This window comes from Myotis yumanensis, unplaced genomic scaffold (genome assembly GCF_028538775.1).
Source record: "Myotis yumanensis isolate MYYU_CA2020_CCGP unplaced genomic scaffold, mMyoYum1.0.hap1 SCAF_1, whole genome shotgun sequence".
Classification (NCBI taxonomy): Eukaryota; Metazoa; Chordata; class Mammalia; order Chiroptera; family Vespertilionidae; genus Myotis; species Myotis yumanensis.
This window is the reverse complement of record NW_027223752.1, coordinates 69,891,902-69,909,399: the sequence shown is the minus strand read 5'-3', so window position 1 is coordinate 69,909,399 and position 17,498 is coordinate 69,891,902. Positions and strand designations below refer to the sequence as shown.

Below are 17,498 nucleotides of genomic sequence, written 5' to 3'. Positions count from 1 at the left end.
AAATATCCACCTATAATTATTATTATAGGTGGATATGTATTAATACTTTGAGAAGTACCAGGCTAGGATAAGAAGGAAGCTGAGACAGGAATGAGTAGCAAGTGTGTAATACACAAAGGGAGAAAAGTTATACATTATCACGTTTTGTATGAAATTAACTGTCAGCAGGCTGATTGATGTTATATGCTAGCCTGTGAAGAAAGACATACTAATTAACTTACATCAGGCTGTCTTACCATTGGGATCAGTTCTCTAAATACTTTCCACCTCTAAGATAGCTCAGTGTGCACTGAGCTTCCTATCATAGTCTTCTGCTGCCTGATTTATGATCAGCCACATAATGAGTGGAATGGCTGGCTGGGGTTGAGGATCTGGAATACTTAGTCTGTGGCCACAGAATGGACCTTCTCTGGGTGAAGCCCTTAGACTTGGGCTTTTTGGTACTTTATTTTAAGAGATGCTTATTTGGAGAGCTTTATGGATCCCTTTCAATTGGAGTAAGAGGATAGCTGGGAGTTAAGAGTTGTATCACATATGGGAAAGGAATATTTGAACAGGTACTCATACTTAAGATTAGACTGGAGAAATGTATTTCTTTGATATGCCTTTGATATATTTTGACATACCTTTTGGAAGTTTGTACATTTGGACACTAAATCCCCTAGAAAACAAAGACTTGAGTATAGATTTGTATTTCAAACACACATGAAGATAAACTAGTATCATCCTCTGGTAGGTCTTTCTTTTTCAAAAATCTTTATTTTTGAAAGTATTATATGTGTCCCCCATTTTTCCCCAGTGACCCCTTGTAGCCCTCCCCTGGCAGGTATTTCTATATTGTTTTCAGTCATTTTAAAGTGTGTGCGCACGTGCACACTCCTCACAACTATACCATTGCTTTGAATTTCTCACCCTCTGCAATTCTAAGTGAATTGGCTCATCAGGATTCCCGCCAACTTACAAATTTAAAGTGGTGTCATCTGTATAGTTACCATATAACAACAGATTTGCTGAATATATAGGATAGCCCATGAAAGTCTTCTAGAAAATGTTATAAATAAATTAAACTTTGCATATGTTCATTGGATTTTTCAAATTTATTCTCTTTAGGACCTCCAGGATTTATAAATTTGACCTCATTTTCCCTTCATGTCTTGAGCAAAATAAACATCTTCTACTATTCTGTCTTGTTCCTGACTCTATATACAGTGCTGGGTAAGTCATTTAGGAAACCTGAGATTGTGGAGCAATCAGTAGAGTCATTTAGGCTCTGTAGAGCATAACAAACGGCCAATGGTTCCTTCATAAGTCATTTCCTTGGATATGGTCTTGGGAAATAAAATTGTTTCTTAACATGTTTAAGGGACATTTAGTTTACTTAAGAGTGCTAAGGAAACCATTGCAGAATTTGTGTAGAAACTTAATAGGAGATAATTCAGCTTAATTGCCATCTCTTCAGAGCAGCCTTTTTTTGACTACCTTCAAGTTTTATCCTCTATTTCATCATGCTTTTTATTTCCGTCATTACTTTATCAGAATTTATGATTATCTTCTGTGTTCATCATCTTTTCCCTTATTAGACTATCCATTGATGTCTTTTCTCTCTTGTTCACCTTTATGTCCACCACTAAGAACAATGCCTAGCATATAGTTCAGTGAATAATTTATTAATGTGTTGCTCCTAAAAAAGAAAAAAAACTGAGATGAGCAGTGTGTTTAGTTATATCTGAAACTCTTCTGTTATATTAATTATTATACCCAATACTTATAAAGTCACTTAACCACTTATGGAAGTAGAAAGCACTGAGTTGTGTTTTTTTTTAAGCTTCTTACTAATGTACCTTACTGACTAAAAATAAATTAGGCTATTTGTAGCTTAGTCTTTGTTTTACACTTTTATTCCACTAGAGAACACAAAGTAGTAAAATAAAAAATAGGACATTTTACCATCCTATATAATAAAGAGCTAATATGCTAATTAGACCAAACAGCAGAACGACCATCTGGACGACCTTGCAGACGAAGCTGGGCTGCAAGGGCCGAGCCCCTTGCACGAATTTCGTGCCTAGGGCCTCTAGTACTATATAACAAGCTATAGCAGATTCCCCTTTGGAAGTCAGTTTTCTTGTTTGTTGAAGCTGATTTGGACACATGTCTTACACTGGAAGACAAAGCAAGTGATTTGGTTCCTGGCTGTGAAAGAAAACATGAAGAGGGCAGAAGTTGCTTCATTTTTAAAAGTTGAAACTTCAAGGGAAAACACTTTTTTAGATGAATATGTATCTAATAGAGTTTATTAATAATATACGTGAGAAAAGTACCTATGACTTTTTAAAAGCTGAAGTCTAGTCTTACCAGCAAATTATGGTATTGCATTTTAAGAAAGGGAGTCTGACAGTCCCTTAATCACTCTTTACATATAATAGTTCCAGGCACCTGCATACTGAGAATGGGTAGTAAATAATAGTAGGGAGGAGGAGAGAAAAGTCATTCTGGTATTATAGGTGAAAAAATAAAAAAGCAAGTTAAATTCTGTTCATGTTCACCCTGCCTATATAGTTGATGTATAAAGTAATGACTATGGATCAGCAAGAAAAGGTAAAATATTAATAATCATTAACATTAGTAATAAAGAGAAGTACATTTTAGAAAGATGAAAGTGGTTGAAGTTGTATAGCTTAAAGGAGTAAATCTCAGTCATCTAGAAGATTAACTTTTGAGGAATACCTCTTTGCTTCTTAAAGGAAATGTTAATGAATTGTATTGAGGTAAATTACTGCAACAGAATCTCCTAAGATTTGTGAATATACTCCTGTATGTTTCTGGAATTACAAGCTACATATCTTGTCCAGGTATAGTATGTACTCAGACGATTTCATAATCCAGAGAAATATGGAGTAAAGGAGCAAATAGTTGGTTAGCTAGGATATCGGGTGCAGCATAGAGATTAGCAAAGAAAAAAAGCTATGTAAATAAAATGCTTATAGATGACTAGTCTCATATTTCTTCGTTATTCCTGCAAATGCATCTTGTGATGTATGTAATTAGAGTCATAGTTATTTAATCTTCCCTCTCCACTGCTTCTTCAGGACCATGGTTCATTGGTGAAATTACTAAAGGCAAAATGGGTTGCTGCTTTTCCTTTGGGATCTTTGTTGATGGGCATTTCCTACAAGGCAGTTTAACGTTTGTGGTTGGAATTCTCCAGGTAAGAAGTCAGAAAAGCAACTTAAGAACATCTTGACTTTGTCAGACTAATTGTGTAACACTTAAGAATTAAATTCAAAATCCCAAATTAGATACCATAGATCAGTGATGGCGAACCTATGACACGCGTGTCAGAGGTGACACGCGAACTCATTTTTTTGGTTGATTTTTCTTTGTTAAATGGCGTTTAAATATATAAAGTAAATATCAAAAATATAAATCTTTGTTTTACTCTGGTTGCAAATATCAAAAAATTTCTATATGTGACACGGCACAGAGTTAAGTTTAGGGTTTTTCAAAATGCTGACATGCCCAGCTCAAAAGGTTCGCCATCACTGCCATAGATCATGTTTCCTAATTTACTGGCAGGCAGTATTTAATAACTGGTATTTTGTTTGCCTTTTGAGTACTGCCTAAGCTCTTCCACCATTCTCATGTAAACATCTAAACATTGGTAGACAGGGTTTATAAGAGGGGAAAGAGGTTTTGGTTTCTGTTGCTTGTTTCACCGTGCTTTTTATTGACAAAAAGAATGAAATAAGGGATTTATGGTAGAATAAATGATAGACTTCTGATTAAACCAAAATTGATTATGAAAATGAAGCAGGAAAATATTAAGAAGGAGGAAAGGAAAATGACACATATAAGAAAAGTATTCAGTTAACCACTGGAAGCTGCACTGGGCAAAACTAGCCCTGGGTTTCCTAGTAATGTCTTATTAGTATACTTGTTTTGGAAACACTGATACATTTGATTTACATTTTGATCGGAATACCTTTAAAACAAACACACACGCAAACAAAACCCTGACCCATAGCAAATCTCTATAAATAGGTTTGAAAGATATTTACCTAACCATTTATTTTACTCACTTAAGGGGACTAATCGACCAAAATCTGGAGGTAATGATCTGGAGTTTTGGCAGAGATCCAAAAACATTGTTCAAAATGAGTTTGAACAATGTTCAAACAGGGTAGTAAACATGATCAGCAGGGTTAGAGATAAACAAATAGGGAAGACCTCTGCAAACTGGCCATAGGCCCGAACGTTCTCTGTAAAGCTGCATTTCCTATGTGTATACGTCTGGGTCCAGTTCAGTTTTTTGTTATGTAAATGGAGGTTGTCTCTCAGGAGCACTCTTATACCAAGTAAAACCTGAACCTTACCAAAGGGTGGGTATATATTCATACTTGAATAGTAGTACATTAATGATGGATCTTAACTACATCTAGGCTCATGACTCCCAAATCTATATCTCTGATCTAGACCTCTTCTCTGCACTCCAAGTGCCTATATATCCAGCTGTCACTTCTCGTCTTCCCTTAGATATCTAACAAGCATCTCAATTTAAAAGTATACCTTTAATAGGACCTTTAATTTCTACCCCCAAATTTGTTCCTCTCTAGTTAATTTCAATTTTACTAAATGGCTCCACAATTTACCCAGTTTCTTTAAGATATATCTCCAATCCTTCCCTTTCTCTCATATTCTATCTAGCAAGTAATACCTTGTTTGCTCTGTCTCCTATATATATATCTTGAATCCACCCTTCTCTCCATCTCATTATTACCACCCTAATTTAAGTCAGGGCCATGCAAAATTATTACCTTAAAAATTAGCCTGCTATGTTTGGTCAAACATTTAACTCACCTCTAAGGCCTTGGCAGGGCCAGACCAAATGATTTCACAAGCCTTATACGACCTGCAGGCTGGACGTTCCCCACTTCTGCTTTAAGCAGAGCAGTGACATGATCCGGGTCCTGCTGATTGCCCAAATTTCCACCTGGCTCATCATGTTTTAGGCCACTGGCTTTAAATAGGCCAAGACCTCACCTACCTCTGGGCTTTTCATTTGATCCTTCTGCCAGGAGTGCACTTCCTCCCATTGACTCATTCCTGTACTTCAGGCCTCAGAGAGTTCGTCTGCCATTTACCCTCTTATTTTCTTTATAGAATTTCTCAAAATCTGTAATTAACTAATTTTTTTTTTGGGGGGGGGGGGGTTCTCCCTGTTAGAATGCAAGCTCTATAATGCATCTTTTCTGACTTGTTTACCAGTATGTCCCAGGCCTAAAGTGTTGCACAGGGCTTGCCACATAATGGATGATGAATGAATGGTACAGCAGCTAAACCTGGATTACAACTTAAACCTTCTAATTTGTATTCCAGTAATCATCATGGTACTTCAAATAAAAATACAGAGATTAAAAAAATATTGATACCCAAGTAACCCCCTCCCTCTGCCAAAAAAGCATGTGAGTGTGTGTATGCATACAGATTCAATTCATTTCCTCCTTAAACATTATCGAGGGCTTCAAGATAAGTGAAATGATACTTGCCTTTAAAATGAATGAAAGGATACAGGCTCAAATATACAACTAACCATAAGTCAACTATTGTGATATAAGCAAGTGTGATGGAAGCATAAAGAATCAGAGAGTTAACCCCCAAGGGGGAAAGCAACGTATTCTTAGGAGCTACCTAATGTATTGGTGAGCCCTGGCCCTGACTCCTCTGAGGGCTTGCTAGTAAACTAATGATGCTGTTCTCCTCTTTCCAGTTGGCGTTTTTTAACATCCCCTTGATGGCTTACCTGTGTTGGAGCTTGCTGCAGCGGTGCTATGGTCACAACTTCAGGTCTCATCTCCGTCAAGGAAAATACCTGAAAATTATTCCTGTTTACCTTCTTGTGTCACTGCTGTACATCTGGCAGATTTATGCCTGCTATTTTCTTCAGAGGGCATATGGCACTCTAGCTTTTTTCTTCTCCCCTTTGCGCACCTGGTTGACACTGTTGACACCTGTTCTCATTCATCGTGTATGGACACTGAACTCCAGGGAGCTTGTAACCTTTACCGTGCAGTTAAAAAGCCACCTGAGCTCCTGAAGGCCACGTCTCACCATCTACCTCTGTCGCCCAGGCCTCTGCCCCAGCAGCGGGTGGAAGGCCAATACTGGTGGGCAAGCTTCAGGGAGCTGCTGCTCCTTGGCTGCCAAGGGGTTGGGGTGATTACCCACTACGGATTCCTGCAGAATGGACTTGCAGAGGAGTCTCTAAATGATGCTATGATTCCTTCCTTCTCCAAGAAGGCAAAGGGTTGATTTACTTCTGTGAAGGGTAGAGGACGGGCTGGGTGTGTATGGGTGTATCTGAGGCCCAGTGTGTTTTTAGGGCTAACTCATGTAAAGTGCCGAGCAGTGTCTGGAACTCAGCAGTCAAGGGTGCCACTTGAGAGTGGGAGATCCAGTGTGAACTTGGACCTGACCCTGACTACCCTTGCACTGTTAGCTCTCAGTCTGCTTTAACCGCAGGCTGGGCCTCTGCTGCTTCAATGTCGGGGAGGGGGAGTTTCAATCAATCAAATACAGTAAATGAATGACAATAGGAAATAACTGGTCCCAGCCGGTGTGGCTCAGTTGGTTATCCTGTGCACCAAGAAGTCCTGGGTGGAATTCCCAGTTGGGCACATGCCCCGGGTGCAGACTCCATCCCCAGGAGGGGGCATGCAGGAGGCAGCCAATGGATGTTTCTATCTGTCCCTCGCTCTTCCTCTCTCTCTCTAAAAAAAAAAAAAAAAATTAATAAAAACATTTTTTTAAAATGTAAATAGTCTGGCCAGTATGCTCAGTGGTTAAGCTTAGACGTAGACCTATGAACCAGGAGGTCACCGTGTGATTGCCGGTCGGTCAGGGCACAAGCCGGGCTTGCAGCCTGATCCCCAGTGCGGGGTGTGCAGGAGGCAGCCGATCAATGATTCTCATTATGAATGTTTTCCCCTCTCCCTTCCTCTCTGAAATACAAAATAAAAATTAAAAAAGGAAGTAACTCCCCGGGGGCGGGCCATGGGAGGCGTGGCCTGGTCTCTGGGGCGGGCGGGGCGGTTTGTTGCCGGAAGGGACCCGGGTCCGTGACGCCCGGAAGTGGAGCGGCCGCAGCTGTGCAGCCCCGGCCCCGGCAGCTGCCTCGGCGCCCTGTCTGCCGGCCCCAGGCCGTCTCCCGAGATGGCGAGCGCGGCGGCACCGGCAGCGCCCTCCCTGGCTCCGCCTCTGGAGCAGCTGCGGCATTTAGCCGGGGACCTGCGGCTACTCTTGCCCGGAGTGCGGGGTGAGCGGACGCCGTCGGGACGGGCTTGGGTCGGGAAGAGGCCCAGCTGTGGCGGGGACCGGGCAGTGGAGGCGGGGGGCGGGGGGCGGGGGCCCAGGCGGCTCCGGTCACCTCTGCTCTTCCTTCCGCCACCGCCCGCGGCCGCATGCCCCCCACCCACCCAGTGGGCGAAGCCCTGGAGACCGCCAAGGAGTTCAGCCGGGAGACGTTTTGGAGCCGACTCAGTGAGTGCCTCTGCTGCTGGGGCCCCCCCGTCTGCATCCAGCGACCCGCCTGGCCCCTCCCCTTCCCCCTCTCCCCTCCCCCATCTCCCCCTCCCTCTCCCCTCCCCCCGCATCCTCTCTGCGGGGTGCCTCCCCAGGCCCACCGTCGGTTTTTGGAGGTGCTTTTGAGACGTCTCGGGCAGTGAGGGTGGAGAGGGAGCGCGTGATCTTTAAAGTCCGTGCAGCAGCGGCAGCCTGGTCCTGTGGGCACTGACATGGCGCCTGCCCGCCCCGCTGTCGCCCCCAGATGAGGCAGCTGAGAAGGTGTCCAGGGAAGCCACGGCTCTCACCGAAGTCTTCTCTCGACTCCCGCGGCCACCGCCGTCCGCACAGGTGGGCTTTGAGTTCCTGTGCTGCCTCCTGATTCCTTCGGCATCCTCTCTCCATCTTTCCACCTCTGAGCGCAGCCAGGGGATTTATTCTTCTTACCTGTCAAACAGGACTGCAGTTCTCACCCCCCAGGATTGCTGTGAGGACCACATTGCCACGTGCGGGGCCTGGCCTGGAGTAGGCTGGTCTTCTAAGTAGTATTGGCTTAACCTCAAGTTCATTCTGGTTGTTACCTTTCTGGTCATTTAAGCACTTGCTATTTGTTTTCACATATCTGACCCGCATCTAGCAGATGAGTCCACAGGCTCAGAGGCTAGGGTTAAGGTATATAAGCAGTGAGTTAGGATTTAAATTAGGATCTATCTGTTGTCTAAGCTGTACCTTTTTTGTTACGCTACATCACTTTTTATATTCAATTATTTTTATATTAATCAGTAACAATGTATACAGTATAAAATTTAAAAAATATCAAAGTTAAGTGTGCTACAAAGTTTATTTCTCCGTTCCCCAGTTCCTTTTGAATTATTCATAAGTATTCTATGCATATGCACACGTATTTATATATGCCTGCTTCTTTTTACACAAATGACAGAATGCCATAAACACTTTTCTGGATCTTTTTAAAAAAAATTAACGCCCTGACCGGTTTGGCTCAGTGGGTAGAGCGTTGGCCTGCGGACTCAAGGGTCCCAGGTTCAATTCCGGTCAAGGGCATGTACCTTGGTTGGGGGCACATCCCCAGTGGGGAGTGTGCAGGAGGCAGTTGATCAATGTAACTCTCTCTCCCTCTCTCTTCCTCTCTGTAAAAAATCAATAAAAATATTTTTAAAATGTTAAAAAAATTAACAATATAGTTTGCAAATTGATTCTCAGCAGCACATATAAAGTTGCTCATTTCTTTGTAATGGCTGCAAGGTATTCAGTAGAGAGCATATAACCATAATTCAGGTAGCCAGTACTCTATGTAGACATTTAAGCTGTTTCCAATTTGTAGCTATTATAAACAGTGCTATAAACTGCCTAATACATTCTTGGTATATGTGTGTATATTGGTAAAAAAACAAACAAAACCACACACATATGCAACAACAACAAAAACAATTCCAGGAAGTGGAATTGCTAGAACAAAGACTTTATGCATTTAATAACCCCTTTATTATAAAACTAATGAAAATAAACATGTCAACTGTGACCAGGTGTGCTCTATGCCCAGTTTTTCTAGAGCTAGGTATACTGAATTTGGGATAAATTTATTTAAAAATGGCATACTCATTGCCTTATTTGATTTTCGCAGTTAATAGTTTCGTTTTCTTGCTCAATCTATATTTCCAGATGTTTTGAAATGGAAAAATACTCTTGCTGCACCTACAATGATAAACTCTCTCCCCCTACATAACTCAGAGATCTGTGATGAGGAAATGAGATTAATTATATGAGAGCACTTTAAAAACTTTGTGGAGGAAAGTCAATATTTATTTCAAAGGGAGTTAGTAATAATACCTTGTTTTTCTTACCTGCCAACTCCCTTCTTTCAAACATTCTTAGGACTTGCTGCTAAAATTCACAGCTAGTAAGATACCATGAGGAGGCAGCATACAACTATTTTCTGTACATGCTTAGGTCAGTGGTTTCACTCAGATGGAAAATTAGAATTTGGTTTTATTTGAATTATATATATTTGAATCACAATTGTTTAGGATCTCAGCATGCTAGTCTTACTGAATAATAGTTATATTTATTTTTAATTTCAGTTCCATACGGACTTTTCCTTTTATAAACTTATCTATTTGGATGTTGAAGGAATGTCAAATTGCCATAAAAGTTTCTAAACACTCTCAATCACTGTACTTATCCATCCCAGATTAGTAAACAGTTTGGGGGCCGGCACCATTCTGTAGAGCACATTTTACATAGCACTGTCTTAAAATTTAGCAGCTAAATGAGGACAAGGAAGATAAGTGAAAGTCAGTGTCTGCTTAGAAGGCAAATAGTCAACACTGAACATTGTAGAGTCCGTTATTACCTTTAGGTATATTGTGATCCTGCGGAACTAGAGAAGGAGAGAGACAGACACCTGGTTAATGGTCTAAGAGGATTGGCAAACTTTTTCTGTAAAGGGCCAGATAATAAATATTTAGGCTTTGCAGGCCAGTGACGCAACTCTGCCCTTCTAGTGCAAACACAACTATAGATAATATCTAAACAAGAGTATGACTGTACCAGTACCACTATTAAAAAAAACCTGACAGTGCACCTGACTTGCCCCAGGGGTCCATAGTTGGCCAGTTCCTGGTCTAAGATAAGGTGAATATGTCACAGCAGAAATCAAGAATAAGTTTTTCCAGCTGTTTCTTCATGTTTTATTGAATTACCAGCTCAGTACCTGGTGTCCGGCTAACTTCTCTCTAGTATGTGATGAGAATAGCACAAGGCCTAACTCACACTAGGACTCCAGAAAGGGTTTGTGATGCTATACCATTGTCTTCTCTCTTCCAGAGTAGAAGAGTTGACCAGATTGATCTAATCCATTTCCTTTTTCATTCTGAAATTGGTCTACCTCCTCATAGGAAGCCCAGAGGCTCTGTGAACAAGTCCATGCTGCCATCAAGGCAATTATTGCAGTATACTATTCGCTTCCCAAGGATCAGGGTAAGTCACTGTCACACGTAAACATTGGGTAGACCTTGGCTAATGTGACAGCTTATGTACTGAAACTTTACCTTGCCCTCAATTTGAGCAGGTAATGTAACTTCCTCATAAAATGCAAAGATAACTTCATAATAGAAGTGACCTCTGTAAATAAGCCTTCAGCTATAGATGCTGTGTTCCCATCCCCCTCGCCTTTTCTGACTCTAAGGTTTTTCATTCTCACTAGCTCCTTCCTCTCTAACCCAATATACCATCACAGATGCTGGCTAAGTCTCAGCCCCATACCCAGGCCCAAGCTATCCCCAGTCTCCACCCATATTATATCACATCCTATTGCTGAGTTTCCTTATACATTAAGTGGCTTCCATGTCTTTTTTATTTCTTACTTTTATTGATTTCAGAGAGGAAGGGAAAGGAGAGAAAGATAGAAACATCATTGATGAGAGAGAATCATTGATCAGCTGCTTACTGGGGATAGAGTCTGCAACCCGGGCATGTGCCCTTGACCAGAATCGAACCTGGGACCCGCAGGCTGACGCTCTATCCACTGAGCCAAACCAGCTAGGGCCATGCCTTTCTTATAATCAGCAGTCGGGAATGGTGGGAAGAGCAGGAAAATGACATGGGGACATAAGTCGACCTGTTTTGTGTGGGCAATCCAATTACAGCATGTGGGTGCACATTACCTTAAGTTCTGTAGTGCTTACACTCTTGAAAGTAGATGTTGGCTTCTGGAAAGAAGACCGGCTGCTTAGTCTTTGGGTTTGGCTACAGGAATCACCCTGAGGAAGCTGGTTCGGAGCGCCACTTTGGACATCGTGGATGGCATGGCTCAGCTTGTGGAAGTGCTTTGCACCACTCCAGCTCAGAGGTAGTGATGCCACGGTTGAGTATTAGTTAATGGGGTTCCGTGTATCAGGAAGGGATAAAAGCTCAGTTCAACAGCAAAATTCTAGTGTAACTGAGAGTAATAACCAGGAGGAAGGAGCTCTTTAGGACAGGAACCTAGATTATTGATATGTCCTTATTGATTCCTTTCCTCAGCCCTGAGAACAATGACCTTATTTCTTGCAACAATGTCTGGGTTGCGTGCGAGCAGGTGCCTCAGATACCAAGAGGTAAGAGTGGGAAGTGGGTCATTGACTCAGATGGCCAAAGCAGACAGACCTCTCATACTAGCTTCCAGTTTTGTACCATATATATATATTTTAACTTAAAGAGTTTAGTCAAATATATAGACTTTATTACCAATATCAAAAGATAGGTATTAATATTTCGGCCAGTCTTTTTAGTTCTCATATTTCTTAATTCAAACTCCCCTTTTGCTGTGGCTCTGCTTCTTATTGAACCCATATGGCTTGTTCTCCTGGTCCTGCCTGCCCCAGAATCCGTATTTCTTTTCTTTAAAAAAAAAAAAAAAAAAGCTTTTATTTATTTTTGAGAGGGAGGAAGAGAGAGAGAAACCAATGTGAGAGAGAAACATCAATCAGATCACCTGCCTCCTGCAACCCCCCCCTACTGGGGATCGAGCCCACAGCCTGGGCATGTGCCTGACTGGGAATCTAACTGGTGACCTTTTGGTACATGGGACGATGCCCAACCAACTGAGCCATACTGGCCATGGCCCCAAGTTCAAAATTATGAGACACACTGAAGCAGTTATGAGGTAGAACCAGCTAGGTCAAAAATTGTGGTCATTCAAGAGGACCATTGAGAAACACCTTGTGACCATTTTACTTGCAGTGAATGATAAGCTTTTTAGCCCCCTGTTTGGATATCCAGAGGCTGTATGTGAGAATTTTACATTAAACCACTGGCCTTGTTGAATGTCCTTGGCACTCCCTTCAAATGGGGACATTGTTGATTGCCCTTTGCAGACTTCAGAGAATTGTTGGGTTTCTCCTCTAATTTTTTACTTACAGATAACAAAGCTGCAGCCCTTTTAATGCTGACAAAGAGTGTGGATTTAGTGAAGGATGCACATGAGGAAATGGAGCAGGTGAGACGACGTCTGTCTTTGCTGGTCATTGGAAGGCAACTGTGACTAGTAGATGAGAATTGGTTATAAAGGCAGGAGATGTCCTGAGCACTGGCCTAATAAGTCCCAGCCTCACTCCCGTCCTCCATCTTCCACCTGCACCCCATGCTGGTGTGTGATTTAGTACCACTCCCCTGTCCCATTGCTGGACTAGGAGAGAGAGAGGGTTTATGCAGTGATCCAACTCTGTCGCCATTAGTGAAGTAGCTAGCTGAGGTTTGGAACAACTCAGACATGATGCTGAAAGTACAACAGGCTTTTTTTTTTTTTTTGCGTTTACATAAATGATGTATGTGGTATGTCTTAGGCTGTGGAAGAATGTGACCCTTACCATGGCCTCTTGAATGATGATGAGGAGGACAACTCTGACAACCATGGTGATGAACAGGATGATGTGTTGGGGTGTCCAAACAATCAGGACTCGTATTGGTCAGAGGAGGATCAAGAGCTGATAATCCCGTGCCTTGCGCTGGTGAGAGCATCCAAAGCCTGCCTGAAGAAAATCCGGATCTCAGTGGCAGAGAATGGGAAGAAGGACCAGGTGGCCCAGCTGGATGACATTGTGGATATTTCTGATGAGATCAGCCCTAGGTAAGTGTGAGCTCTACTTGAAATATCAGTTCTGATACTCTGAGCAGCAATTCTGATCTCTGCTTGTGTTGTCATCCCAGTTTTTCCCCCAGTTTCTTTTTATTTTGAAAATCTTCACGCCTACAGGAAAGTTGAAAAAGTATTGCAGCGAGCACCCACACATATCCTTCACTTATTATTCACATTATTTTCTATATCAGTTTATTTGTCTATAGATAGATATGCCATTTTTTCCCCACTGAACCGTTTGAGAGTAAGTTGCAGACATCAATGACATTTCACCTTTAAATACTTTTATTCTTATTATATCCAAGAAATTTAACATTGAACAAATTAATATGATCTAATATTCAAATTTACCCAATTGTCTCTAAAATATCTTACAGAATTTTTTTTTTTTTTTTAATCTAAGGTTTTGTCTTGGTGTCACATTGCATTTGGTGGTCATCTCCTTGGTCTCTTGAAACTAGAACAACCCCTGTCTTTTTTAGTCTTAATTGACATTTTTAAAAATCCAATTTTTATAAAATTGACATTAACAATTTAAAATAATCTTTGTAGAATATCCAACAATCTAGATTCATGTGACTGTTTTTTCATGATCATCTATTCAACTTAAAGATTTTTTGGCAAAAATAACATAGTTGAGTGTTTTGGGCTTCTCATCGCGTCACTTTGAGTGTCACGTGATGTTAATTTGTCCCATTATTGGTGGAACTAAATTTGATCACTTGGTTAAGTGGTGCCCACTTTGGTGGCATTATATGGACGAACCCCTCCTGTATTAGTTATTAAATTGGTGGTTTCAGATCCTCACATTTTTTAATGAATTGATCATGTCTTCTCCTAGTGCAGTGATGGCGAACCTATGACACGTGTGTCAGAGGTGACACGGGAACTCATTTTTTTGGTTGATTTTTCTTTGTTAAATGGCATTTAAATATATAAAATAAATATCAAAAATATAAGCCTTTGTTTTACTATGGTTGCAAATCTAAAAAAATTTCTATAAGTGACACGGCACCAGAGTTAAGTTAGGGTTTTTCAAAATGCTGACACGCCGAGCTCAAAAGGTTCGCCATCACTTTCCTAGTGAAACAGGGTATATATGTGTTCAGTAAATATCCGTTGAGTTGATTGTTTATTGGTTGCCCAATTTAAGGTACTGATAGGCATTCCTGGGGCAGTCATTTTCTTATTGGTTGGCATCCTTCGTTGTGTGCTAGAGCCACATAGCTGTGCTTTGTTCCATTTTTTGTTAATGGTTATTTTTACTTTCTGCCCTTAGTGTGGATGATTTGGCTCTAAGTATATATCCACCTATGTGCCACCCGACTGTGCGAATGAGTGTAAGTACCTGCGTTGATAAACCTAATTGGTAGAATTTTACCAATCACCAGCATTTTCTTTAAGCTGTAGGAAATACATTTGTGACACTTGGACATAAGTACAACAGTAATATATTTCTTACATGTGTTTTGTGCTTGATAGATACTTGCTGAATTATAATAGCCATGAGCTCTGGTAGTACTGTTTTCTAAAACCACCTGGGTAATCATTTAGAAAAACCCAATGACCTTAGAAAATGCTTCTTTGAAGAGAATGTCTTAATTACTGTAGTGCTTTCAGATCTTCTCAACTGAAGTCACCTGTTTCTGATTTCTGCTATAGGCAGAAATAAATGTTCCAGAAAACAACTCTGTTCTAATATAAACACATTATGTGATTTAACCATGGAGGATCAAGTTCTTTATAAAATCTGGTTATATTGTATTCCTTGAAGTCCTGGGTTCTGTGCTAGAGAGAGTTCTATTTTATTTTTATAAACTCAAGTTCTTATCTCTAACGTTATTGAAAGGAGAAGTAAACTGCCAAATGACTTATATTCTACAATCAGATGTATCAATCCTAATCATACTTGATAAGTTAAATACAGTGGAAATTAGATACATCAAAGTATCTTCATAATATACAAACACCTTGAAGGAGAATAGGATTCTTTTGGGCATTAACTTTTTAAATTTGTATTCACTTTTAAAAAATTGACTTCCTAAGAAATAAACATCTTTAGCAATATGCCTTCTCAATTACCTTGAGTGAAAATATAAAATATGTATTATATATTGATGGCATACATACATCCTCATGTTATCTTGTCATTGGTGTTCTTAAAATTCTGTACATAGATTTTTAAAAAAGAATTAGAATTTAAAAAATATTTTTTATTATTGATTTTAAAGAGAGAGGATGGGAGAGAGAGAGAAACATAGCTTGTTTGCCTCCAATATGTACCCCTATGGGGGACCGAACCTGCATCCCAGGCATGTGCCCTGACCAGGAATCAAACTGGCAACCTTTCGGTCCACAGGACAGTGCTCAACTGACTGATCCACACTGGCCAGGGTTATACATAGATTTTTAAAAAGAAAAACATTAGTTGTTTCTACTATATGTTTAGAACTATCAGAAGTTGGGACAAATTCAGATTATATTCTTCCTTTTGCTGTTTTATTAACTTAAAATATTTTTTAAAAAATCTTGTAAAAGTGTTGCAGCAACAGTATTATTAAGATTTGGCTAAATAGTAAAGAATCCAAAATCAAGGTGAGTCCTTACCATAAAAATAAACCTTCTCTGTTTCTTTTCTAGGCTGCAAAACTTGTGTCTGTTCTAAAGAAGGCACTTGAAATTACAAGGTGAGTATGAGGACTTCTCCCCAAATAGATGTTTGAGAATAAACCTATCCAGCCATTCTCAACTCCCAAACCCCCATTTGAAGGAGCGGGTATGGAGTTTTCTTTCAACTTCAGTTGTGGAGCAGCTGAGCTTCTGCAGAGAAACTTGCCTTTTCTTAATTTAATTTCCTCTGTGCTTCCTGTTGAAGATATGTTTTCCTTTGACAATATAATAAATTTCATTTCTTTTTTCCCCCCATTCCATTCACAGAGCGAGTCATGTAACCCCACAACCAGAAGATAGTTGGATCCCTTTACTCATTAATGCTGTTGATCATTGCATGGACAGAATCAAGGAACTCACTCAGAATGAACTAGAATTATGAGTTTTCAGGCTCATTTGTACTCCCCTCTCTCCTTTTCTTACTGTCACAGTCAGGCTCTGATGTCTGCTTTTAAAATGGGGCTAGAATGTTTTCTGGTTTGAAAAGGAGTTTCTGTCTATATTTATCAAGAGGCACTATTACCAAAGATTGTTGGTTAGGCCAGACTGGCAATTATTTATAAAATGTATGAGTATGATATATTTTTCTGTGCTAGCTACAAAAGATAATGGCATGATTTTGTGTTTCTGAATCACCTTCCAGAGATTCCTGGGGAAGCTGCCTCATTCCCTATTTGCAATAAAGTATATTGTTTCATTGTTAAAGATGTTGACAATCTCAATAAAATACTAACCTGCCAGTGCTTAAATGAGTACTCCTCCAAAGTTTCTTTCTACCAGAAATACAGGCGGAAACTAAAACATTGCTTTCCTTTAGGCTTAAAAGTCTGAAGATCTGATTCTGTTCAGAAGTATACATAGAACAGAACACTTGACTTTAAAGAAAGTGACTCCAAAGCCCCTCTTAGTAATTGAGCATGTTATATAATATCATTATATTTATAAGTCCTTCTGAATATTATTACAGGTCACTCCATGCCTCTAAAATTATTTTGTGATATTGAGCTCATTTGTTAAGTTTGTTCACCTTGTTGAACCAGATTTGTTTTTCTTATACATACCTGTATTGTTTTCTGTTATATATTACATGTCCCCAGATATAAATACAAAATTAAAAGCAAAAAAAATTTAATTGATCTTTTAGAGGAAGGGAGAAAAAGAGAGAGAGAGAAACATCAATATATTGCCTCCTGCACATGCTCCAACTAGCAATCGAACGTGGGTACGTGCCCTGACTGGTAATTGAACCCACCATCTTTGGTGAACAGGATGACTTTCAAACCAACCAAGCCATACCGGCCAGGGCTAAATACAAAATTTTTATAAACCAAAAAATTTTAAATGTATAAGCTTATATAATGTTAAGTGTCTCTTTAGTTAAATCTTTTGCAAAATCATCACCAACCTATGTAATAAAAGGGTAATATGCAAATAGACCAAACAGCAATCAAAGCGTAATATGCTAATGATATGCTAAGGCTGCTCAACTGCTTGCTATGACTTGCATTGACCACCGGGGGCAGACAGTCAACTAGTCAACCAGTTGCTATGACGTGCACTGACCACCAGGGGGCAGATGCTCCGACCGGTAGGTTAGCTTGCTGCTGGGGTCTGGCTGATTGAGCAGGATGGGCTG

The 17,498-nt window shown here is 40.3% G+C and overlaps 2 protein-coding genes across 6 annotated transcripts in view; both read left to right on the top strand.

Annotated features, from left to right (window-relative positions):
* TMEM62 (transmembrane protein 62) overlaps positions 1-7,053 on the top strand; it is a 42,495-nt gene extending 35,442 nt beyond the window's left edge. For 2 of the 5 annotated variants that reach the window (XM_070424194.1, XM_070424205.1), the window contains 3 exons: positions 1,111-1,215; positions 3,090-3,208; positions 5,768-6,950. In XM_070424194.1, the coding sequence (XP_070280295.1) occupies positions 1,111-1,215; positions 3,090-3,208; positions 5,768-6,094 (551 nt within the window). In that variant the 3' untranslated portion in view covers positions 6,095-6,950. Of the gene's footprint in view, positions 1-1,110; positions 1,216-3,089; positions 3,209-5,767 lie in introns of all 5 variants that reach the window. The other 3 variants (XM_070424174.1, XM_070424166.1, XM_070424183.1) reach the window with 3 other exon arrangements.
* Positions 7,054-7,140: 87 nt separating this feature from the next.
* CCNDBP1 (cyclin D1 binding protein 1) lies at positions 7,141-16,611 on the top strand. Its single transcript, XM_070424217.1, has 11 exons — positions 7,141-7,312; positions 7,477-7,536; positions 7,823-7,908; positions 10,473-10,554; positions 11,329-11,425; positions 11,599-11,672; positions 12,477-12,553; positions 12,900-13,183; positions 14,472-14,532; positions 15,833-15,879; positions 16,130-16,611. The coding sequence occupies exons 1-11, from the start codon at positions 7,210-7,212 to the stop codon at positions 16,242-16,244; spliced, it is 1,086 nt and encodes a 361-aa protein (XP_070280318.1). The 5' UTR covers positions 7,141-7,209; the 3' UTR covers positions 16,245-16,611.
* Positions 16,612-17,498: the final 887 nt, after the last annotated feature.

Excerpts from the sequence above, each read along its gene's own strand:
- CCNDBP1 (XM_070424217.1), top strand. The coding sequence starts at position 7,210 with ATGGCGAGCGCGGCGGCACCGGCAGCGCCCTCCCTGGCTCCGCCTCTG. Across the intron at positions 7,537-7,822 it reads GACGTTTTGGAGCCGACTCA|ATGAGGCAGCTGAGAAGGTG; the intron begins GTGAGTGCCTCT and ends TGTCGCCCCCAG. Across the intron at positions 7,909-10,472 it reads GGCCACCGCCGTCCGCACAG|GAAGCCCAGAGGCTCTGTGA; the intron begins GTGGGCTTTGAG and ends ACCTCCTCATAG.